We start from the raw sequence: 24,489 nt of genomic DNA, 5'->3' as shown, positions 1-24,489 counted from the left end.
GTTTGACATAAGCCTGTAGGCAAACTCTGTATATGACTCACTTTTGCCTTTCTCATTTTCCCGAAACTTCCGATGGAACGCCTCCGCTGACAACCTGTACTTTTTTAGCAGACTCGATTTCACTTGGTCGAAATCCTCTGCCTCCTCTCTCTTCAAGCGAGCGACTACGTCGGCCGCCTCGCCGGGTAACAAAGTGAGCAAGCGCTGTGGCCACGTTTCCCGAGAGAACCCCTGCTTCTCGCACGTTCGCTCAAAGTTAACCAGGAACAAACCAATGTCCTCTCCAAGCTTAAACGGCCGCATCAGGTCAGTCATTTTGAACAATACTCGTTCTCCTGCACCGTGTACCTGACTTCCATTACGAGCGCGTTCCATCTCTACCTCGAGACGCTTCATTTCCAAAGCGTGGTCGCGCTCTTCTTTTTCTTTCTGCTCTTTTCGTTCGCGCTGCTGTGTTTTTGCCCTCTCCTCAATGGTCTCAAGGCATTCCGACAGCTCGTCATCCTCAGCTTCTAACTCAAGAATAGCCCTTAGCAGTTCTGGTTTTCTGAGTTTGTCTGAGACATCCAGACCCAACTCTCTTGCAAGCTCCAGCAATTTCGGTTTGCGCAACGACTTCCAATCCATGGCTGCTCTGAATGCTGCTTTCTCTACTGCCTACTGTTGTCTTGCCGCAAACTAACCCGGCAGCAACGACAACCACAATTACCAGCTCTGTTTCTGACACTAACAAAAGCCTGGCCAAACTCAGAAGAAGAAAGTCCCGCACTCACCAAACCTCGCAGCCAAGAATTCAGCGCAGCCGTTTTGCTGCAGGCAACCAGTCATCACACAGGGCTCGTTAACGGCACTGCTCCCGGATGATCGTTGTGCTGCTCAGCATACAGTCAACCGCATATCTTCGCTGCTGGCTTCCGTTGTCGCGATTTCACCGCTGGCAAACAGTTGTTGCATCTGGGTCGCAAGCCCTAGGGTAGCGTTGGCCTGGCGGCCTGGGGCACAACTGGAAGCATCCGAAGGTCCTGGCAAAGCATGAGTCGACTGCTACCAGAACAACTTGTTTATTCTAGCATTGCAAAAGAGCGGCCGGTCTGGTCGACCGAAGTTGAGAGACGGGAGAGCACGCTACTCGACGGAAGAATTCGGAGCCTCCCACTTGGCGTCCGGGGGCACCTGGTTTTATACTCTCGGAGTTGAGGGCAAGAACGAACGGCTCGTAATGGGGCGCACGTGACGGTGCCGCTCGGGAACGTTGAGACGAGTAGGTGACGCATCCCCCGGGCCGGCGCCGGTCAGACCTCCTCTCTTCACACTTTGGGAGCTCCTCTCCCCAGCTGCCGCGCTTTGACAAGCGTGGGCACCAACATGCACACACACACACGAAGACACGTGGCGTTGAAACATGCGTTGACGCGCTTGGCGGGGAGGCGTTGCGACAGCGCTGAACGGGCCAAAATGTCCGCCGCTTTGAACGAAGCCCCGGCCTCCGTTGCATCCGCGCCGGCTATACCGCGCGTCGTTGGCGAAACGTAACACCGGCAACTGGAGCGCATGTAAGTGTTCACTTGGAAACGCTTGCCGCGAACGCTATGCATGAAGGCGAGCCACCGAACACCTGTATGAGCGAGCTTTGTGGTAGAACCACAGCCTCTTGCATGCGCCGGCGGAGGCGAGCGCCGGCTGCAGTTTAATGAAGGAACCGGTCGCGCCGCTCCGTGGCCCCCAAGGCACCCATCCCAGCACCCATCGCTCCGGCGCGCGAGAAATGGCGGACGCCGCGGCCGGATTGTGTGTGTGGGAAGGAATTCATTTTGAGTTTTCGCGTAAGAGAATTGTTTTCTGATATAGTCAAATTACTACCCGAGAACTATTATGTCTGTAGTTTGTGTGCAAGTCGTAGTTTGCGATTTTTCTGCGTATTTTAGCTTGAGAAATACAATTAGTTAGGCAATTCCTTGCATCATATGGAAGGCCTGGGTATACCTGGTTCCAGAATCTGTATGATGACGCGAGAGTCCGGATTTCCTGCGACCCGTGAGTTTTAGCTCGTTTGCTCGGCTATTCACACCGCGCTCACAATGCCTCCTCGGAGAGTTCGTATTGTGTTGGGAAGTTCGAGTACTGCTGATCCCTTCCACGTGGTCCCCTCCCGGAATGTCTGGATACGGCGCGGGGCCTTGAGGACTCCAACCTGCTGTCCATCCGTTTGGTGAGGTGCCCTTGTGGTTTTTTTCTTTTCCTGTGTTTTCTCCCTGTGTTTAGCTGAGGTTATTCATCTTCCCACATTGCTGCAGTGTTAGCTTCGGCTAGGCGCAGGCGCCACGCGGTTTTCACCGCGTTAGTGGCCCCTACGCGGCTTCGTCCGCTCACCTTCATTGGCCGTGTTCCGAAAGGCGCGACCAATGTCGATGTTTGTAAGGCACTTGTGCAGCGCTTTTCGTTGAACGACTTGGAGTTGGTACATGATTTCCGTGCGGGTCATTTTGAAGTTACGTTTACGAGTGAGGCCGCGGTTGATCACTTCTCAGCTGATCCCGCTTTCAAGGTTCGAGATATCGAGGAGTTCTTGTGAAGATGGTGAGGATTTTTGGCTGCCCCGCGGATCTTCCAGACCAAGCTCTTGTCTCGGAGCTAGAGGTCTTTGGAAAGGTCCACGGGATCTCCGAATAGTGCGTGCCCGGGTTCTCTGCATTGGTACAGGGAACCGGCGCATTCGGATAGGGATGGCGCTGCCCGTTCCTAGCCTTCTTCGTGTAGGAGAGCGTGTAAAATTCCAGTGCGAGTACAAGGGAGTCGCTAGGTTGTGCCGTAGGTGTAACCTGGCAGGACACCACGCGGCCTTGTGTGACACGCCGCAGTGCGCGCGCTGCTAGCAGTTCGGCCACGTGGCCTGCGACGCGGCGTGTGTACAATGTGGCGGAGACCACACGGTTTCGGCGTGTAGTGTCCACACCTACTCGTCAGTAACCGCGAGGCCAGACCAGCAAGAACCTGCAGTAGAGGACACGGTTGCTTCGCCGGTAGCTGGCAGGCAGCTGCCTCGGAGGACGAGAACAGCCGGGCTTCTTTGAGCGTGGTCGACGCCACCGACGGCGGCGATGATTCCGTGGATTCCACCGCGAACACTCTCCCGTCTGCCACAGCAACGTGCGAGCGGGGAGTGGTCGAGGGTGTTGACGCGAAGGTCGTTGCCGACTCTGTGGCTGTGGCTGGTCGGAGCCCGCCTCTGGCTGGTCGTAGCCGCTGACTGCCACGGCCGGCTTTGTTCGTCGGTCGAGCAGGAAGCGTGAAAAACAGCGCGGTCACCGCGCTGGCCCTGCTGTAGGGACGCGGCCGAGTAGCGCGCGTCGAGCTCCGACGACGGTGGGTGCCGTGGCTCGGAGCCTGGTGCTCCCGAAACCAAGCGCAATGCCGTGAACCCAAGAGGTTCAGAGTCCGATACTGAAGTCCCTTCGGACACGGAGTATCTTACTCATTGTGTGCACTGTAAAGGGGTTCGATGCGACTGCTCCGAACTGTCAGACAGATAATATGATTCTACTAATAAGGGGCCTCCAATTTCGGAGACTCTCTCATAAGTAGTTCTAGCATATGTATCTTCCGCGGCTAGTATTACTTAATATTAGCCTGCTCTTCTCTTTCTTTCTCTAGCTTTTTCTGGTTTCCTTTGCTTTAATTAGCTTTCGGCTAAATTTTCTCTTCCCCCAATATGGATCATTCCCTTACTATACCTTCTTTTAATTGTAGACGTTTGTCCCGAGCTTCCAAACAGTTAGATGTTGTCAACTTGGCTAAATCTAAAAAGGTAGATATTCTCGTACTCCAGGAAACGTATGTACATAGGTTAGGCTAGATCAGCCACTTTAATAGGATTTTTCGAACCAGGTCTTTCTGGAGTTATGGCAGGACAGGCAGCCGGGGTACGGCCATCGTTTTGATGCCGAATTTCGACGGCCTTGTTATTCGCCATGCCAGGAATGCCGAGGGCCCTATCTTGTCTGTGGATCTTGATTGTGGTATTAGAATTGTTAATGTTTACGCTCCAACACCGTCTAGAGATCAGAGAGAGCTTCTCCCTGCATTACAACCGTACTTGGTAGGTCCCTCTCGGCTAATTCTTGTAGGCAACTTCAACTGTGTGCTAGAACAGGTTGATCGCGTCTCGCGTAGAGGGACTCCAAAACATAAAGATAAGCGTGGAAGTGTACTCCGAGAGCTCTTCGACGGGCTGGGACTGGTCGATGCTTGGCGCGTGCTTCGCCCTAACAGTCAGGAATGACTTGGACAGGAAGGGGCATGCAAAGCCGCACCGATCGTTTTTACGTCTCGTCGTCACTGGCTTCCAGTATGCATTCTTGGTTGATTCTTACTGCTCTTAGCGACCACAGCTTCCTAATTTTGCGGTTTGCCGATTCTAGCATAGTCTCGAAAGGGAAGAGACCGTGGCACCTCAATCCACGTCTCCTAAAAGACAGGCAGGCAACCGCAGATGTATCATCCATTCTGTTTCGATCGCTGCGCAACAAAGAGAATCTAGGTGGCACAGAATGGGATGACGTGAAGGTCACGAGTGCGTAAGTGCTTCAGGTCTTGGGGTGTGGGGATGCACGACTCTCGCGCGTCCCCTGATATGTTTTTCCCGCATAGCGCGTCTCCTGTGATCCGGCTTCGCGGCGTGGCCTGGCGCCCGCGGCGGTCGAAGTGGTCGAGGCGCAGTACGAGATGGCGCGAGTGTTGCGCTGCTAACGCCGCCGACAGGCGGGGTTACTTGGGCGCCGAAAGACAAGGCGCTTGCTCTCTTTGGCTAGGGAAAGCAAGCAGTGCGGACGTGCCGTGCCGCGCGTGCGCCGATCCATGCGTCTGTGAGACCGTCTCGCGTGGCCGCCTTCGAGCGCGCCACCGTTCGCGTGACCGTACGCGCGAACGACCAGGCGTTGGGATCCAGCATGGGGCGAACATATTCGCTCGCTATCCGGTCGCTGTGAGTCGGACTTCTAGATTTGTCGCGCGCTCATCGGCATGTTTTGTGGATAGCAACTCGGCTAGCCGGCATTGAGCTATGAAAGGTGCAATAAATGCCCTTGTGATTGTTTGCACTACTGTGTTGTCGTTCCTGTGTCCCAAGAGCACGGAGGAGAACCCCACATCTGGCTGCCCAACGTGGACCTCTTGGGGCATCGGACGATAGTTTTAACAGTTTTGCTTCGTTCGAGACCTTTGTTTGAACCGAAGCGTAGGGCTAGCGTGAATTTTGATCGCTAGCGTCGGCGGCGTGCCTTCTTGAGTGAGGTGATGGTGGCTGTAGTGTGTTTGAATATGTCAACATGCTAAGCCTTTTCGCAAGTGTCTTTCTTTAATGGCATTCGTTGGTACGAGAGCCACGTGGTCTGCATCCTGGGAGAGCGAGGCTCAGCGCCCGCGGAGCATTGCCAAGCCTGAAGCGAGTGAGTACAGAAGCCTCGTGGGTGGTCCGAATTTCTTATGTAAATAGCTTCTTCTATCTCTTACTGATGAAGTCGCGGCTCTGGGAGCCGGGTGGCCGCGGGCCGCGGGTGCCACTACGCGCTGACTGGTTTTGCGGCCTGGCACCGGGTGCTCCGACACCGTCTGGGACGGTGGGCGCAGTCAACTCGGATGCTGTGTGCACCGAGCGGAGTAGGACCACCTCACAGAGCTCACGTCTCCTCGCGGCTGCCTGTTTTGCGCTCTGTTTGGGTGTTGTTTTGGATGCCGGTTGTTGTCAGGGTAGCGACGCTTTAGGCCTAAGGCTTTACGAAGCTGCCTGTCGCACGTGGAGGGACACAACCTGGTGGACCGTGGCGTTGAGGTGTTGCAATTTGCTTCCCTCATTCTATTTAGCCTCGCACGAATTGAAATTACTCGTTCGACTCAAGGAAGCGAGCTTCGTTCACGTGAACTTAGCATCTGAGTAGCTGCCCGATCTTTTGCTAGCCGAGTTGAACATCGTACCACGTGGGCGATGCGCATGCAGAATTCCTCTCCCTTGCACTACTGTAGTGTTTGCGGAGTGTGTTGAGTGTACGCAGCGTCATTGGAGTCACCCCTCGTTTTCGTCACCTGCACATCGTCTGCGCTGCTGCCCCGGACTACGATCGAGCCACCGGGCAATGGTGCTGTGGCGAGTTCGGCGCAGCGACTTCGGCGGCGGAGAAAAGAGCCGGCGGTCACCAACAGCTACTGCGGCTCTCGCCAGCAGGGCGCGTCGGCGCGAGCGACGCTTGCTCGTTCCGACTACTGCGTCGCCATTTCCGGAGTCCTGGCCTGGAATCGCGCCGTCGAGTCTGCAAAGCTGTTGCTGTGACCGGCGGACGCCAGCGGTGTACCCAAGGACAATGTCGGCTCGCATGCTATGGACAGCGTGTGGACATTTCCTCAGCGCGGCCACTGTTGCATGTACTATCTTGTTCGCGAAGCACAGGTTGATGTTAGACCGTGTCACATGTCTCGCCGGAATATGTAGTGATTTAAGGTTGGGGGGATGTGGGGATGCGCGACTCTCATGCGCATCCCTGATCATCCCCTGATATGTTGTTTTCCCGCACGGCTCGAGTGGCCTGGCGCCCGCGGCGGTCGGAGTGGTTGAGGCGCAGTGCGAGAGATGGCGCGAGTGTTGCGCTGCGGCGGAGTTAGTTGGGCGCAAGGGAGAACACGCTGGCTCTTGGGCGGCGAACGCGGTGGACGTCCCGCGCGTGCGCCGATCCATGCTTCTGCGAGACCGTCTCGCGTGGCCGCCTTCGAACGCGCCACCGTTCGCGTGACCGTACGCGCGTACGACCAGTCGTTGGGATCCAGCATGGTGCGAACATATTCGCTCGTTATCCGGTCGCGGTGAGTCGGACTTCTAGATTTGTCGCGCGCCCATCGCCATGTATTGTGGATAGCAACTCGGCTAGCAGGCATTGATCTATGAAAGGTGCAATAAATGCCCTTGTGATTGTTTGCACTACTGTGTCGTCGTTCCTTTGTCCCAAGAGCACGGGTGAGAGAACTCCACAGGGGGCGAGCGTCGAGTGCGCGAGGAGCGTGAGGAGATTAAAATCGTCTCCGACGCGATCTTCCTGCTCTCGAAGCCGCTGTCCGGCGGGCCTGGTGTTGCTCCGGCGCTGACCTCACTCCGAAAAGAACTTCGGATTCTCCTGCAGTGACGCTGGGATGGCTGGAGGGCCACAACCCGAGCAGAGCTGTGGGAAATGGAAGTGTGGTGCAGCAGGAACGTCCAACGTAGGCAGTTTTCAAGGAGGAGCACAACTCTCTTTTCCCTAGCAGATGCAAGTGATGGTAGCATAGTCGATTCACCAGATGGAGTTCTTGCACTGGCGAGGCAGTTTTACATGACCTTGTATGCCGAACCACTTACCTCTCCAGCTGTCTTTCCTTTTGCTTCACCACTGCAGCTGAGCCGCCGCAAGTATGTGACTCAGCCATAGATGAGGACGAGCTATTTTCGGCTTTGAAGTCTATGAAGCATAATCGCAGTCCAGGATCCGATGGTCTGACAGTCGAATTTTATGTTAAGTTTTGGACACTGTTATGGAAGCCTTTAACATCACTGGTGAACTGGCTACTCAGTGTAGGGACTTTGTCAGCGTCTGAACGAGAGGGGCTAATCACTGTCCTTTGTAACGACGCGTCGAGAAGCTCCGATCTGAGCATGGCGTCCAATCACGCTTCTGAACTGCGATTATAAGCTCATAGAAAAATGCCTGTGTATGCGACTCACGCCAGTGCTCAACACTGTTTTGGGTCCATACCAGGCATGTTGTGTCCAGGGGCGTTCTACTCAGCTTCACGATTTAGTAGTGAGGGATCTTCTCCTGCGGGCCAATACCAGGAAACTTCCAGGTATTATTTGCTCCTTGGATCAGGAAAAGGCTTTCGCCATAGGTACAAAGGCTTTCGCCATCATTAGCCATAGGTACCTTTTCCGTGTTCTGGAAAAGTCTGGCTTTAGTGTGAGTTTTCGGCAGATGGTCCAAGCTTTGTATTTTCGACCGACTTCTGCTGTTCTCACACGGGAGCGCGTCTCGGAGGCGTTCATTATGGGACATGATGTACGGCAGGGGGACTCTCTTATCACCTGCCTTCTACGTACTCGCTTTTGAACCGCTTCTGCAGAGGTCGTCTTGTGACATCAGAATTGGCAGGTTCCTCCTCCCACCAGGTTCCCATCCATTTGCACTCTTTGCCTATGCGGATGACTTGTCCATTGTCGTTCCGAATGAGGTATCAGCTTGCAGCGTCTTGGAGGTCATGGACAGTTACTGCGAGGCGAGCGGTGCAAGGTTGAATAGGTGGAAAATTCCAGCCATGTATTTGAACTCCGTCCAGTCCGCAGCCCGTTCATGGTCTCCCCGTGAAAACGCGGCTGCGCATTCTAGGTTTCCTATTCGAACCACACGGTGTCTCCCCTGTAAACTGGCAACAGGCTAAGGAGAAGTTTGAAACCAGAATTCAGGAATTCAGCGCCTTGTCATGCCCACTAACTGCTCGAGCGACAATTCTTCGCTCACTTCTGTTTTCCTTCCTGACGTATGTGGCGTGTGTGTCTCCTGTTCCAAGCCGAACCAAGCTTATCTTGGAGAGGGTCCTCTTTCGCTTCCTCTGGAAGGGGACGACTGTTTGTGTAGCAAGGCGGGTGCTCAAGTTGCCCAGGGATAAGGGAGGACTCGGAATTACCGACCTGGGCATCGTGGCTACTGCACTACACGTCAGGTGGACCCAGGTCGCTCTTAACTCGGATATGCTCCTAACTCGAAGCTTAACTTCCTTTTTCTCAGCACCCGACTCCGCTTGTTTTCACAGAGCACATTTTCCCACTGTGGGTCTCGCTCAGTTTCCCCGTCCTCCATATATGCGACGACTGCCAATTCTCTGGCAAGCCTCCGCAAGGTTCACCCCGGCATCGACGTAGTTTCAACTCCACTCCAAGAATTAGTCGATATCCTCACCCCAGGTCTCTCCCGCATTGCCAAAGGTACGATCTGTCCATTCACAGGCCAAACTGGAAGCTGATCACGGCCAGTTTCCTCGACTCTAGGCGAGCTACGTTCATGTACCGCCTGGCGCGAGGGTGCCTGCCGTTGAGCTACAGGCCCTTCACAGCCGTCCCGACTCGTGGAGTGTGCCCCTTCTATGGCGCTCGTGAGGACTCGGTTCATATCTTTACGCAGTGTTTGCTTCCTGCAGCTCTTCTCCAAATGATGCTAGTCTCTTTAAGCTCTCAGGCGTTCCTTAACAGAGAGTTCGATTTTTTTACCCTTTGCCCAATCACGCGATCAACCAGTTCGTGATTCTTCTAGCCGAGTGCTCATACCAAGTTTGGTTGGCACGCTGTGATGCAGTTTTCGAGGGTCGGGCGCCGGGCCTTCACGAAGTGCTCAAGAAAGCATGGAAGGAGGTCTGGTTCAATCTCACCCTGGAGCGGCACCGCTTGGACGAGAAGTTTCTCGAAGTGCGGGCTCGCTCTGCCGTGATTTTTGATGAGTCAGGTGGAAAGCTATCCATTAAGTTATGATGCATGCTCCTAAGTTCGCTCGACTCGGCCGTGTATGCCAGTCGATCTATGGGGGTTTTGTTTGGCTCAGTGGAACCCGGAACCGCTGGTGGCGCACCCTCGTGTGGTCGCGCTGCCCCGCGGATGGCTTTGGGGCTCTCCGTGGTTATATGCCTTGGCCTCTTTTGCGTCAAGGCAGTCCGAGGGTCAGTCAGGCTTGTGTCCTGTAAGACTGACGAGGCTGTTTGTGTGTTTAGTGCAGTAACTCAGTGGCGCTGCACCACAAGAGCCCCTTGTACGGGAAGGACCGTTGGCCCGAACCAAAGCCCCCCCCCCAGTCAGCCCGGGTAGAGGGGGAGAGCCGGGATCAATGTATGGGATGATGTTGGGTTGATGAGTGCATGTAAGCTCATGGGCGCGGCACCTTCGGGTGCCAAATCCTCTTGCCACCTGACAACGGCCCGACACGGCCACTACAGATACATGTAAAACGCGAACACGCTTTTCTGAGATAACCCCTGGACAGATTTTAATGAAATTTGTTGCATTTGAAAGAGAAAGTTAAATTCCAGTGACCGCTAAAGCGGAATTGCGATTGAGGGCCGGAATTCAGTGAAAAGAATTTTTGAAAGTTGGAAAACAAAAAGGCACGAAGTTTATAAATTATTAAAGCAATCAAGGCAGAAAGCTGGGCTAGTTGGTGGGACATAATTAATCAAAAGACTAGCGCAAATAACAGGGACACAGACGGAGGAAGCGACAGGACGAGCGCTAATTAATAGCTCTGCATCAATATCAGATATCGCAGTTCAGTAAATGGGATCCATTAGATTATTCAAAGAGGACAAAGTCAGTGTGTCAATTTATATCTTACGAGAATTTGTTGCGTTGTGTACAAGGGTTCTGCAAAAGCTGTATTTACACATTTTTTTTAGATTCATGTGTAACATATCAATTTTGTCCGCTTTAGATGTACTATGAGATGCCACAAAATTGTGATATCATTTTTTCTTGCACAGTTAGAAAGTGGTAAACTGGATAGTTTCGTTTTCTGAAAATTTCAATTTTCGCTAGTTTTTATAAGAGATTGACCGCATAAATCGTAAATTCGAAACCAAGTGTCACTAGATTTTAAGTTGTTCTTTTAAATGCAAAGAACCTCGTCAAATTAGGTGCAGTGGTTGCCGAGAAAAACGAATTCGACTTTTACATATATTTGGATAGGAGCACCCGAGCTAAAGCTTGCTCTTAAAGCTCTCGCGTTAAAATTAAATTGAATACGTCGTCTGCAATTCTCTTTAGCACATGGCCAACTTTATCCGATTCCGACATGTCTTTGTTTGCTTTTTTGCGAATAGCCAGCACGTCCTGTATAAAGGAAAGAAATGACTCTGTTGTCGACTGAGCCCGTGTCTCAAGCTCTTGTCTGGCTGATAGCTGACGTGCGGCAGGTTTTCCAAGTACGTCACGCACCTTTTGTTTGCAGACAGCTAGTCAGGTCGTGTGTGTCGTTCCACACGCGAGCCGTGCCTTGGAAGTACAAGCACCAGTGTCGCGTCTCGTCTGTTATGGTCGCTGACGCGTTCATACTATAGGTGAGCCAGTCTTCCACGTCCGTGCCATTTGTGCCGGTAAAAATCACGTAGTCACGAGGGTGCGTTATCGCTGGATGTCATGAAGCCTGGGTGGATGGGGCATCGTCGTTTCAAGACATCGTGACGGAAAGCGTCCTCTACCGAGATCCAGCCAAGCGTCATAGCGAGCGTACCCCGATCCCTCCACCAAATGTGATGGTGTAGGATAACGACACCGGTGTTTAATTAAACACAAAACCGAATGTTCCGAACCACAGTATCGGAGAACAGTCGACCTCATCTTCTTCCGTTCTCGCGCTGCCGGCACATACCATGCTGTAACAATATCATCAGCATTTTAGAACATAGAGTAAAAGCAGCAGAAGAGTTCTGTGCTGACCTATAGGGTACCCAGAGCAGCCACTCTACCTTCATTCAAAGTAGTAGTGCACAGGGGACAGAGGCTCATTCTATAACTAACGATGAAGTTAGAAGGGCCTTACAAGACATGACCAGTATAAAAGTGGCAGGAGAAGATGGAATAACAGTCGTATTAATCAAAGACGGGGGAGATATGCTTAAAAAGCTTGCGGCCCTTTACACGCAATGTCTCACGACTTCAAGTGTTCTACAGAGCTGGAAGAATGCAAACATTATAATAATCCACAGAAAGGTAGTCGCTAGAGAATTGAACAATTCTAGGCCCATTAGCTTACTCCCAGTATTATATAAAATATTCGCCAAGATAATCTCCAGTAGAATAATGGCAACACCGGAATTTAGTCAACCAAGGGAACAGGCAGGTTTCAAGAAGGGATACTCTACATTGGATCACATCCATGTCATCAATCAGGTGATCGAGAAATCCGCGGATTACTATCAGCCTCTCTATATGGCTTTCATGGAATAGGAAAAGGCATTTGATTCGGTAGAGATACCAGCATAGCAGTCATAGAGACATTACGTAATCAAGGAGTACAGACCGCTTAGGTAAATATCTTGGAAAATACCTAAAAAGTTTCCACAGCCACCTTAATTCTACACAAGAAAAGTAGGAAGATACCTATAAAGAAAGGGGTCAGACAAGGAGACACAATCTCTCCATTGGTATTCACTGGGTGCTTGGAAGAAGTATTCAAGCTATTAAACTGGGAAGGCTTAGGAGTAAGGATCGACGGCGAAAACTCGGCAACCTACGGTTTGCCGATGACATTGTTCTATTCAGCAACGCTGCAGACGAACTGCAGCAAATGATTGAGGACCTTGTAAGAGTGGGGTTGAAGATTAATATGCAGAAGATAAAGATAATGATGAATAGCCGGCAAGGGAACAGAAGTTCCGGATCGCCAGTCAGCCTCTAGAGTGTGTAAAGGAGTACGTTTACTTGGGTTAATTACTCACTGGAGACCCTGATCATGAGAAGGAAATTCATAGAAGAATAAATATGGGTTGAATCGCATAAGGCACATATTGTCAGCACCTGACTGGAAGCTTACCATTATCATTGAAAAGGAAGGTGTACAATCAGTGCATTTTACCAGTGCTGACATATGGGGCAGAGACTTGGAGACTGACAAAGAAGCTTGACAACAAGTTAAGGACCGCGCAAAGAGCGACGTAACGAAGACTGCTAGGCATAACGTTAAGAGACAGAAAGAGCGGTTTGGATCAGAGAGCAAACGGGTATAGCAGTATTCTAACTGACATTAAGAAAAAAAAATGGGGCTGGGCAGGTCATGTACGTAATGCGCCGGTTAGATAAGCGCTGGACCATTAGGGTTACGGAATGGGCACCAAGAGAAGGGAAGCGCAGTCGGGGATGACAGAAGGTGGAGCGATGAAATGAGGAAATTTGAGGGCGCTAGTTGGAATCGGTTGGCGCAGGACAGAGGTAATTACTTCGCCACAACTAACTCGTTTATTAGACGGTTCGTATAGAGTCATCTCCCGTCTTTTCAACTTTTTCCATGCTTGCACTCATTTTTGCGCGAAGGGGTCCTTACGAAGCTGACAAGTTTCTCATGTAAACCACTTAAAAACATCTCAAATAACTTATTTTAGTATTTTAGAAGCCGCTCGTTACTTTTTACACCAAAACACGACGACGCTCTCAAGGTCTGCTCGGAATGGCGACAAGAAGAATGGCACAATCTGCGATGCGCCTCCCATTTCCGGCACCGCTGCTGTGGATTTGTGACGCACGTCGGTCTGCAGCAGCATTTATACATAAACCTTACTAAACGGTAGAGTCATCTGATTTTGCCTGCGCGTGCTTTATGCTTTATTCTGTATTTTCCTGAGGCAAAGCTTTGTTGCCTGTTCCCCTTTCTAGATCCGTCTGCGGTGTGACGAGATGCTTAACAGCAAGGGGTGAATCGATATTTATGTTTACAGCGCTCTTAACAAAATACGGCTGTTTCGAGTACACATTTAGGGTTAAATCCGAGCGGTCTTAGGACGGGAACGGCCGTAATGATATTTCGCGCCACTACATACAATGTGCGGAGTTGAAGAGCCAGATGCATTTGTGAGAGGTTCCAAAGGACGCAATCTGTCATTGCACGAGCGGTGCTCACCCCTGGGCGCCTGCGTTCTGAGAAGGCGAAGAGGCCCACAGAGGCGACCGAGCCTGCGATGACCATGAGCAGCACGTTGAAGGCGAGCAGGAAGGCGCGGTACAGCCTGTGCGGCTGCCCCCGCAGGGCCATGGTTGTTCTCTGCGTAGATGTGGAGCCGCTGCTGCCAGGAGACCTCGTCGTCGTCGTCGTCTGCTCCCCGATTTCCATCGAGTCACCTTGATGGCTCGCTCCGTCTTCGCTTGATAGCAAATCTGGAAATTTGTCGTGTTACGTCGATTCCTATACCATGTTTAGTTGCATTCGTTGTGGCGTCAAAGCACATCGTTCGAGGATCGACCACAGTGCTAGCCATCCTAAAACTGTTTAGAATGTACGAACGAATGAAACTTTATTTGGCTATGTACGACGTGTTCTCGCTTGTTGGCTTCAGCACTGTGCAACAAAAGGTGTTTCTCTTATAATGGGTTAGCTAGCAGACGCCCATTGCAACCGGGCAGGGGATGGCCGCTATGCCCAAGGCTTTGCGCCACTTTTCCGTCTGGCTCTGATGAGCGGGTGTCGGAGCGCCTAGTGAGCAATTTATTCTAGCTTTTCTTGGAGGTCGATAAGTGTACGTTGGGATCGCCTTATAAAATCGACAGAACCCATCTCAAAGTGACCGCCGAATATAGCGACACAACGTATTACCACCGTTAAAACGAGCTATGCATGAAGTGTGTACTGCAGCGGGACTGTTCTTTTGCGCTTTCCCAAGAACACTCGGCGCCATCTGGCGGAGCCGCCGCGTTACCTGCGCCTGGCCTGCGAAATGCGTGGCGCGCCAGTGCGTGCGAACGCTTACAAACGCGTAAAGGCTGCTGCACATGCCTCGAGTGGAGCGGAAGAAATGGGTGCAGTCGCAGTGCGATTTTAGAGAGTTTATTCCACACGACGGCGACTTCAACAATGCGGCTGGTGCGACAGGCAGGCCTACTTGCCAGATTTTGTGGCATATACGCCGCGTAATTCTTGAAATGTAATCAAAGAACCTGTGGATTGCGACATTATTGCGATAGCAATTATATAGACACTCCAGGCGCATTTCTGCCGTCGCCGTGAGGTTCCGTATGAGTGAAAGCGTGTGAGGGTGAGCTCGCGAACGCGGTTCAATCTCGCGTGCGAGAGTGAGGAACGCGGCCCGGATGTGTGCCTTCTCCTATGGCGCGCGAGAGATGGGGGGAGGGGGGAGGTGAGGGAGGAGGGGCGTTCTTCTCCGGCGGCTGCTACGGTGCCTCAATGTCCTCCTCGCTCCGTGCAGAGTGGCGAAAGCCGCGGTGTGGTGGCTAGTATGGTGGCTATGGTGGCGCGAACGCCCGCATGTTCGCGGCAAAAGCGCGCTCCTTCGATTCATTCCGCCACTACAGTGGCCGTAGTAACGCTGCGGTCAGCATTGCGATGTCTCCCCTTCCGGCTCTGTCCCCCGCTATCTGTGCGTGAGCACGCGTGATTCTCGGTTCGACGCTGCGTGCATGTGATTTTCGCGCTGTTTTCCTGGGTGGTGAACGTTCACGGCGGGCTCTTCCCCGGGCTGAAAAATCCCTCGACGAGAAAGCGGCCCTCTGTGAGCTTCACTTCCAGGAACAATACATTGTGCGGCACTCCACGCACATGGTCAACGGCGAAACAGTCAAGATTCCCCGTGATCGACCCGCGCTTACAAGCGACGCAGTGCCAACAATTTACCCAAATACTCCATAGCATCTCTCCAAGAGGTGCGGCGGAGCTCCAGGAAAGCAGCCCTCACCACTGCTGTTGACAGGGGAGGACTTCTGTATCCGTCAGATCAGCTAAATGCACTGGTGACATCATCGGAAAACACTTTCACCCTCTGCTTTGCTGTGAAGCAAGCACGAAGCGACAGCTTTACGGATTTGGTATCTTTTATCCACCTTTCCAAACTGAACCTTGTTGGCTGCCCTAAACACAAAACAGCACTTACGAATAGAATCATAAAGTTATATGTGCCCACGTGACTCCATTTCTACGTCAAGTCTCAGAACGCGAAACAGGACGAAACGCGGGAGCGAATGAAAATGCTAAAACTGCGTCGAGTGCTATGAATAGTGTCTCGAGACCCTTGCTACAAACTTTTTATCAGTGACTTTTAGTTTCAGTTAGGGCAATTTCTCTGTGATATGTGCTGAGAAGAAGTCCTATTTCCTGAATACAATGTACAATAAATGTCGTTTTGGCAACCTGGACTTGGTTTCCGAGGTTCGTGACTGTTTCTGTTGGGCTGCTTTATTAGTTGGAGGTGGTCATCGTGAACTCTTATATCGTATGAGAATCACGAGTTTCCTCCCTATCGAGTGTGGTGTGATAATCAATTGCTCTCAAGAGCTGAAACTGCATGTAGAACTTTATTCACTGTAGACCTTTAGGTGCTCACTTGTGACTGATTGGCGCGGAAACACGCGTCGTGAGCTTAAGTAAATGCAGCTTCCTTGACGCGCGGTGACGCATGAGCGCTGCCCGCGGCCAGCCTGGCCCAGCGTTTTGAGTAGCACGAACCATAGAGTTTCTCACTATATTACCTAGAGGGAAATCTGGCGCTGCGGCGCTGTGGTATGCATGGGGATGCCGGTATATTGTGACTTCGGATTGGCATCGTTCTTGGAGAGCCAGGCAAGCACCGTTCCGTCTGTCACAATGATTCGTTTTCTACTAAAACAGCACGTAGAAAGCTGTTTTAGCTTTATTATTACACAAAAATATGTTTTGTTTAACTATGAGAACTTGTTAGTGCATGTACAATTATGTGATACATAAGAAGTATCAGCGGGCCGCTAAAGTTGGAGGACAGATGACAAGATTCGCACTCATTTTGAACCATTTTGTCGTCTGTTCTTGCTTTTATTCGCGTGGCCATGCATTGTAGGTGAGTCAAGATGCAATGTGCGTGAATAGAAACATTTTATGATGATTTACTTTCGCTTTAAGAACGCGTTATCCACGTTCTAGACGAAACCTCTTACAACACCAGCCAACACGAGCCTCGCAGACACATATACCGTCATTCCCATGACGGCACGGCGCCCCTTAAAGGGAAGCTGAAGAGTCTGTCGAATTCAATAAGGCGTTCATATACGGATGCGGGAACCTTATAAACCATGAAGGTAAAATTTTCGGGGGGATTTTTCACTGAGGAGCGACGCAATCGTCGGTTAAAATTGCGCTGTAGCTCCGCCCCCCGTCGAGCGCCGCGCTGACGACGCCGCGCTGCTGACGCTGACGATGCGAGCGGAGACCGGAAACCGCGGCGTAGAGACGTCAGCACTGGTGTTCCGCTCCTTCGCAGTCTCCACGACCGTGCCTGACCGGGCTTATTTCTGCGTGCGTGCCGTCCTAATCTGCTTCGCTCGACCCTACATTCCTTTGTTTGTGTGTATGTAGGAGTGGTAGTTGACGTGCGCAGCATCATTTGAACTTGTAGGCCGATTATGCCGGCGTTCTGTGCAGCCTACGCTTGCGCGAACACCAGCGGCCACGACGATGTTCCGATGTTCCATTAGTTCCTGCAAGACAAGAAGCTTTCAGCTAAGTGGGCTGCTGTGAAGCGAAACAACTTCAAGCGCTCAAGAACAACAGTGTTGTGCTCTAACCACTTCCGTGACAAATTACTACCGGAATTTATCAATAATGTGTGCTTTGGGTTCTCCTAAAAAAATAATTAGCACGCTGAACGGAAGGTGCATGTTTATCTCCCACGCTTGACGCAGGTTTCATCGCCAAGCGCCGCGAATTTTCTATTCGCACGTGTGTTGTGAAACAGCCTGCATGCAGCTACCATAACGCAGTGCAAGCGTAAAGTTTTCATGTGTTGGAAAGCCTGCTCACGCCAGGACGCTGTGCTCCCCCTTATCTCACACACATAGAGAAACCGACCATCTCACGTAGCCGACGGAATTCGCCGGTTACGAGTAGCGTGCGGATGGCGCGCTGATGGAGGTTCTATACTACACGTGCTACAACAGCCGGTAAACTTTTCCCGCGTTTAAACCGTCTGTGTAGATTGCCGACAGCTTTAGGGCAGCGCACAAATGCCGAAGATCGCATCACCGCTTACTTTCTACGAGGAGGCTTGCAGCAACATAACACTACAGTTGTTTGCCCGGAAACGTACTCACTGGAACGCTGAATGCAGCTTAGCAAAAAACATACTCGCCAAAGAACATTTCCAACAAAAGGAGATGCTAACACTTCGCCTTCGTTCGCGTGGAAAGCAGTGCTTGGACCAGCATTTTTTGGTTCTTGAAGAGGCCGGCTCTTCGCAATCGGCTCGTACATGTAGGGAGTAAAGTATAAACCCCTTACAAGTGATCTTGCACGCGACAGCGACAGCGCGACAAGCGAGGCGATGGCTGTCGCGTTCACTCGTCGCCTGCAAGCCGAACTCCGCGCGAGCGACGGCTTTGAGCGACGACTTCGCTGTATGAGGGCAGCAATATACGCGCCGAAACTAACGTGACGCATGCTTTATCAATTTAAGTTGATGTATTTTACTGAAGAAGGAGCATAAAATATTTCTGAAGGTCTTGCGCTAGGTTCTTATTTTTGCACGTGTAAAATTCAATAGTTTGCTCGTTCCGTGTGACAAACAGTAGTATTTGAGTTATGTACATCCAGTTTCGGCTTCGCACTATTGGCTAGTCGCTCATAGCATTTCCGGGCGACGAGCGAAGAGTTCTAGATTTCTAGAAACGAGATATCGAGCGACAACACCGAGCAATCTGTTCAAGCGACGGCCCGTTTTGTCGCTCGAAGCCGTCGCCCGTCACCGTCGCGCGCAAGATCGCTCTCGTGGAGTTTGGACTTAACGCCGAACTCCTCAGAGAAACGCAAGCTCTCAAAATTTTCCATGACCGTCTCAGCAAAACACCACCAAACTACCTTGCACCGTGCTTCGTGGGTAGCGGTAGCAGTCGGTCCGGACGAACACCATTGTTGACGTCACGAGGCGCCCGACCAATCACAGGCGGAAACGAGGCGCGCGAGCTGGACGTGTCTACTGCTGCACTTTTCGTCGAAATAAAATATGTTTGCGCTTCCTTTCTCTCAATTTCGATGCGATATTCGAATTCAGAGGGTTGAAACCACGACGTACTGCTCTTCACTCACTTTTTCTGGAAAAGCTTTCAACTTCCCTTTAAGAAACTCCCATAGACGGTGGCGCCAGATCTCCTTCTAGGTGTTATAGTGAGAAACTCTATGGCGCGAACGACTTCCCTCCTCCTCCGCTCCACTCCCGCGCTCGGCGCGGCCTAGACAGTGGCGCCGCGTATTCTGGGTCTGCCGTAGCAGACGACTAACGCGCTACCGGAGGAAATACGCGGAAAAGTTCGTTCGAGCCCTGCGGAGCAGTTTTTCAGGCGTGGTTTTGCTTCGTCGGTAGATAACTGGCCTTAATAATGTCGTGTTTGAGTTGCGCAAAAAAAAAAAGGAATAGAGAAAGGAACCATTATAAAAGGGGTAAAGCGGCCGCACGTTGAGAGTTAATTCGTGTTGCTGAAATACGACGCATGCACACAGTGTGCTCAAACACGCGCGTAATTACCTCAGTTCCAGGTTTTGGCTGCGTGAAAGTATGTGTACGCAGTTTCGCAGTCTCATTTACGTACCTGCAGGGTACTTTTTTTCGGCCGGCGCATGAGAGATTCCAACTCTCTGTCTGGGGCCAGCAACGCCTAGCAACAGGGCCACTTCTGCTCCACGCCTTGTACAGATGTGTACATCTCGTGCGCTGGTTGCGGCGGCCATGAGCAACGTTTTCACACGTAAACAGTATTGATAATTTGAACAACGTACCAGCAGATGGAATCGTTATTTATTTATTTATTTATTTATTTATTTATTTATTTATTTATTTATTTCAGTGCAAGTGGTTGGAACTTAATAGCAAGAATGAACTTGATGGGGACAATTGAGCAGAGGTTCCGAACATAATTACCGCCCCCCCCCCCTCGTTAGCAACAGTAATACTTTTGTTCAAGTGCTCATTTTATATATGTATACTGCGTACATCTGTATTCTTTTGCGTTGTAAGTTTTCGCAGTGAAGCAGTGTTGCTTTAACTGGAACACTCAAGGCGCACAAGACACAAAAATTTATTCCAGGGTTTTACGCGCCAGAACAACGATATGGTTATAGGCACGCCGTAATCGGGACTCCGAATTAATTTTGACCGGCTGGGGTTCTTTAACATGCGCCCAGTGGTCGGGACAGGGCTGTCTTCGCATATCGCCTCATCGAAATGCGGCAGCCGTGGCCGCGATTTGATCCCGCGACCTGCCGCGATCAATCCGTCTGCGCGTACTTTGGTCGCTCGGGGTCAGCAGTGGCGGTCGGAGCGCGCTGGAAAGAGAAAACAATATATATACAAAAGCTCGACGCGTACTTACACGTGACACAGATTAGCCAATGGAGGAGCGGAGGAGGCTGGGCCGACAGGAGGCGTGGAGGAGGAAACGCCGGGGAGAGCGGGGTGGCGGAAAGATCTAAGAATGGTACTACTATAGTGTGCTAGAATTCTAGTGCACTATAGGTGTTACTTTTTAAAAATTGAGGGGCTTTATTGGATGGATGGATGTTATGAGCGTCCCCTTTGGAACGGGTCGGTGGGTTGCGCCACCAAGCTCTTGCTACTATAGTTCCTAATATCCTACCTAGGTTAAACAATGAAAAAAGAAAAAAAAACACTGAATTACCACGCCCAAATTTTCTGATCCCCTATTGCGAACTGTGCTTTTGTACGTCTCCGTCTTTTGTCGTTTCCCTACTTTTCTTCCACCAATCCTCCAATCGCCTCTTACTAATGTCTATTGCGGACCTGTTTGCTTTACCACTGCTCCCGCTGAACCCAAGGGCTTCAGGGAGGCCAGTGTTGCCTAAATCGACCACTGGGTAGACGTCTTCACATTCTAATAAAACATGCTCCGTCGTTTCCCTAGCTTTACCGCAGCAAGCACATGCTTCTTCTTCCTTCTTGTATCTCGCTTTATAGGTGCGTGTTCTAAGGCATTCCGATCTCGCTTCGAAAAGTAATGAGCTTCCCTTTGAGTTATCATAAATGGTTTCTTTCCTGATTTCGTTTTTTCCTCTTAAGTAGTTCCTCATGGCACGTTTCTTTTCCTTTGCCGCCACCCATGAGATTAATTCAGCCTCCCTGACTTTCCGCTTGACCTTCTTTGTTGCTGTGTTGCCCACCCTACAGGCCGCATACTTGCTGGTAAGCTTCCTAGTTCTTTCCCTCCACTGTGAATCAATGTTTTTCCTGTACAGATACCTGAACACTCTCCCAGCCCATTTACTTTCTTCCATATTCCTCAGCCGTTCTTCATACTCAATTTTACTGCGAGCTTCCCTCACTTCAAAACTAGTCCAGCCCATATCACCCTGCACAGCTTCATTTGTAGTCTTCCCGTGAGCGCCCAATGCGAGGCGACCCACTGACCTTTGGTTCCCGTCGAGTCCTGATTGTACCCCTGACTTAAAGCAAACGACCGCATTCCCAAAAGTTAGTCCTGGAACCATTAAGGCTAAACCCCATTAGCGCGATTTTGTGCGCGACAGCGACGAGCGACGGGTTCGCGCGACGGATCAGGCCGTCGCTTGAACAGATTGCTCGGTCTTGTCGCGCGATCGCTCGGTTTTGCAAATCTAGAATTCGTCGCTCGTCGCCCGGAAGTGCTATGAGCGACTAGCCAATAGCGCAAAGCCGGAACTGGATGTACATAACTCCAGTACTTCCGATTGTCGCACGGAACGAGCAAACGATTGAATTTTTATATGTGCAAGGATAAGAACCTACTGCAAGACTTTCAGAAATATTTTATGCTGCTTTTTTCAGTAAAACACATCAACTTAAGTTAATAAAGCACGCGTCACGCTAGTTTCGGCGCCTATATTGCTGCCGTCATACCGGCAACACTGGGGAGACGTCGCTCGAAGTCATCGCTCGCATGGGGTGCAACTTGTAGGCGACGAGCGAACGCGACAGCCATCTCCATCGCGTCGCCTGTCGCTGTCGCGTGCAAGATCGCTTGCATGGGGTTTATACTTTACACCTTTCCACATACCTCGGAGGACCTCGTACCTATTGTATCCCCATAGCCCTCTGTGCTTCATTATGGCTCCATTTCTCTTCCCCTTTACAGTTATGGTTTTTCCTGTGTTTCCATATATCCATTGCCTTCGTTTATCCATATACCAAGGTATTTATATTCTGTTACGCGAGGTATTTCTTGGCTGTATCTCCACTGTGTGTTCACTGTTTTTACTGAATACCATAACACCTGATTTCCTAACACTAAATTTCAAACCTAAATTGTTGCCTTCCTTTCCACACATATTAGCCAGACGTTGCAAATCATTTTGCTTGTTAGCTAGCAACACAATGTCGTCCGCATAAAATAAACCTGGGAGTTGCTGCTCTATTACTGTACCCGCCTGTTTGTATGAGAGATTAAACGCGATATTGCTTCTAGCGCCCTCTCCATCCTCACCATGTACATCATAAACAGCAGCGGGGATAAAGGGCACCCCTGCCTCAGTCCCTTGTTGATATGAACTTTCTCCTCGCTCCTCATCCCTTCCCATTCAACGCAAACGGTATTTTCTAGGTAAGTCTCTCTCAAAAGCTGTAGACAATCGTTACCTAAGCCTTCCCCTTCCAGAATATCCCGCAAAATGCTGCGGTCTACGTTGTCGTACGCTCCTGTAATGTCTAAAAAAACCACATACAACGGTCTGCTTTCTGCTTGTGATATTTCAATACACTGAGTAAGAACAAACAAGTTATCATCCTAACGCCTACCTATCCTGAAGCCATTCTGAAGCTCTCCCAAAATGCCATTATTCTCTGCCCATGCTTGAAGCTTTAATTGGATTGCCTGCATTGCTAGCCTGTATATTACCGATGTAATGGTCAACGGTCTATACGAGTGAATTCTGTCTTTCTCCCCCTTACCTTTATAAATTAAATTCATTCTACTTTTTCGCCAACTGTCTGGTATTCGTCTATCTTTTAAAGTTTTTTCAACTGCTTTCACCAGAGCTTCCTTACTTTTTGGTCCTAGTTCATTTATCAGCCTAACGGGAACCTCGTCTAGCCCTGTGGCTGTGCGTTTAGGAATTTTCTCTTCCGCTTTCTTCCAGTTTAAATTTGTCAGCACCAGCTCCTTTTCCACTTGGGTCTCTTTCATGCTCTTTTTTTCTTCAAATACAACCTCGTCATTGCCTTGGAAAGATTCGGCTGTTACTTTTTGGATGTAATTTATTGCCGCTTCTCCTTCCAGTCTGTTTTCGTCTTCGTCTAGGATATGTTGTTGTATTATTGTTGACTTCTTGCCTAATAATATTATGTGATCCCAAAATATTCTAGGTGCGGCCTTCTTTTTCTCGCGTTTTCTGACAACCAACGTTCACTTTCACCTTTTAATTTTGCTTGCACCAGTATTTTAACCATAGACTTTTTCTCGCGGTATATTTCCCATTTACTGGTTACTTCATCCTGTGGCAACTGCGCCTTCTTTGCCTGCCTGTGCTCTCAAGATGCTTTCTGTCGTTCGGCGATCGCTTCTCGTATCTCCTTGTTCCACCAGCTTTTCGGTGTCTTTTTTCCTTTCCATCGAACATATTGTTCCTCTTTCCGTATTTCTTTCATTATTACATTTAGAAGCTCACCATATTTCCACTCTTGCCCATTTGTCAAGTTCTTCCTCAACTCTAGTGACTATATTTGCTATTTGCTCAGCGTTCAAATTTGGACTGGCCATTTTGCTCTCCTTGCTCTCTTTGCCAACTACATATCCCATTTTCAAAATGATGCGTTTATGGTCACTCCCTGTGCTGCTAAACCCTTCCTCATCGATGACCATTTCTCTCAACTTATCATAATTGCTTCTGTCATCAGACAGTAATCAATGGTCGATTGCCGGTTTCCCACTTCCCATGTGATCTGTCCTTCACACTTAGGCCCTGTATTCACGATCACGAGGTTATGTTGTTCACAAAGGTGTAGCATTGGCTTCCAGTTATTGTCGGTATAGCCATCTAAATCCTGTATGTGGGCATTCATATCGCCGAATAGGATAACTTCAGCACCATTCCCGAAACCCTTAATATCAGCGCTTATGCATCCCACTAACTCTTTTTTCTTCTCTGTGCAAATATTTCCGGTCCACAAATACGTAACGCCCAGCCAAGTTTCTTTCCCACTCATTGTACCTGATAACCAAAGATGCTCTTGACATTGTGAATTTACTCTTTTCCATTTGGCACCCTGATGGATGAGCGTTTCGACTCCCCCTCCCTTTCTTTCCGACTTAGTTCTGTTGCACCCTTCCCAAACATAATTCTCAATAACTGGCGGCTCTTCTGAGTCTCTAAGGTGCGTTTCTGTAACCGCCTACACCCCTATTTGTTCTCTATGTAAGTGCTCCTCAATCTCTGCCCACTTTTCCTTTCTTCTGCCGCCCTGCATGTTTATGTAGCCTATTGCATGGCGAGCTCTTTTTCTTGCTTTCCTCCTTTTTCTGTTATCGTCGGTGATGCTCTTCTGATGTTCCCTTGTGGGACCTTCTTCATTATTATCTACTCCGACCTCCTGAGCGCCCGCGGGCCCCCTAATAAAGCAACAGCGTGACCACCAAGTCGCCAGCCCACTTCTCGTGCTAGCCTCTAATTGAAGTGGATCGCGTCTCGCTTAAAAACCACCACAACTTCTCACTTCCCTGTTTACTTCGACAACCTCGAAGCCTTTCTCTCGGCTCATTTTCCATATTGG

The 24,489-nt window shown here is 50.4% G+C and overlaps 2 protein-coding genes across 4 annotated transcripts in view; one reads left to right on the top strand and one right to left on the bottom strand.

Annotated features, from left to right (window-relative positions):
- LOC142559726 (tetraspanin-33-like) overlaps positions 1 to 13,839 on the bottom strand; it is a 36,199-nt gene extending 22,360 nt beyond the window's left edge. Inside the window, exon 1 of the mRNA XM_075671307.1 lies at positions 13,665 to 13,839. Within this exon, the coding sequence (XP_075527422.1) occupies positions 13,665 to 13,796 (132 nt within the window). The 5' untranslated portion in view covers positions 13,797 to 13,839. The remainder of the gene's footprint in view (positions 1 to 13,664) is intronic.
- The window catches only part of LOC142559728 (uncharacterized), a 370,616-nt gene that overhangs the window by 163,235 nt on the left and 182,892 nt on the right, over positions 1 to 24,489 (top strand). The window lies entirely within an intron of this gene.

Source organism: Dermacentor variabilis, chromosome 10 (assembly GCF_050947875.1).
Source record: "Dermacentor variabilis isolate Ectoservices chromosome 10, ASM5094787v1, whole genome shotgun sequence".
Taxonomy (NCBI): Eukaryota; Metazoa; Arthropoda; class Arachnida; order Ixodida; family Ixodidae; genus Dermacentor; species Dermacentor variabilis.
The sequence above is the reverse complement of the archived record's forward strand: the minus strand, read 5'-3'. Positions and strand labels throughout refer to the sequence as shown.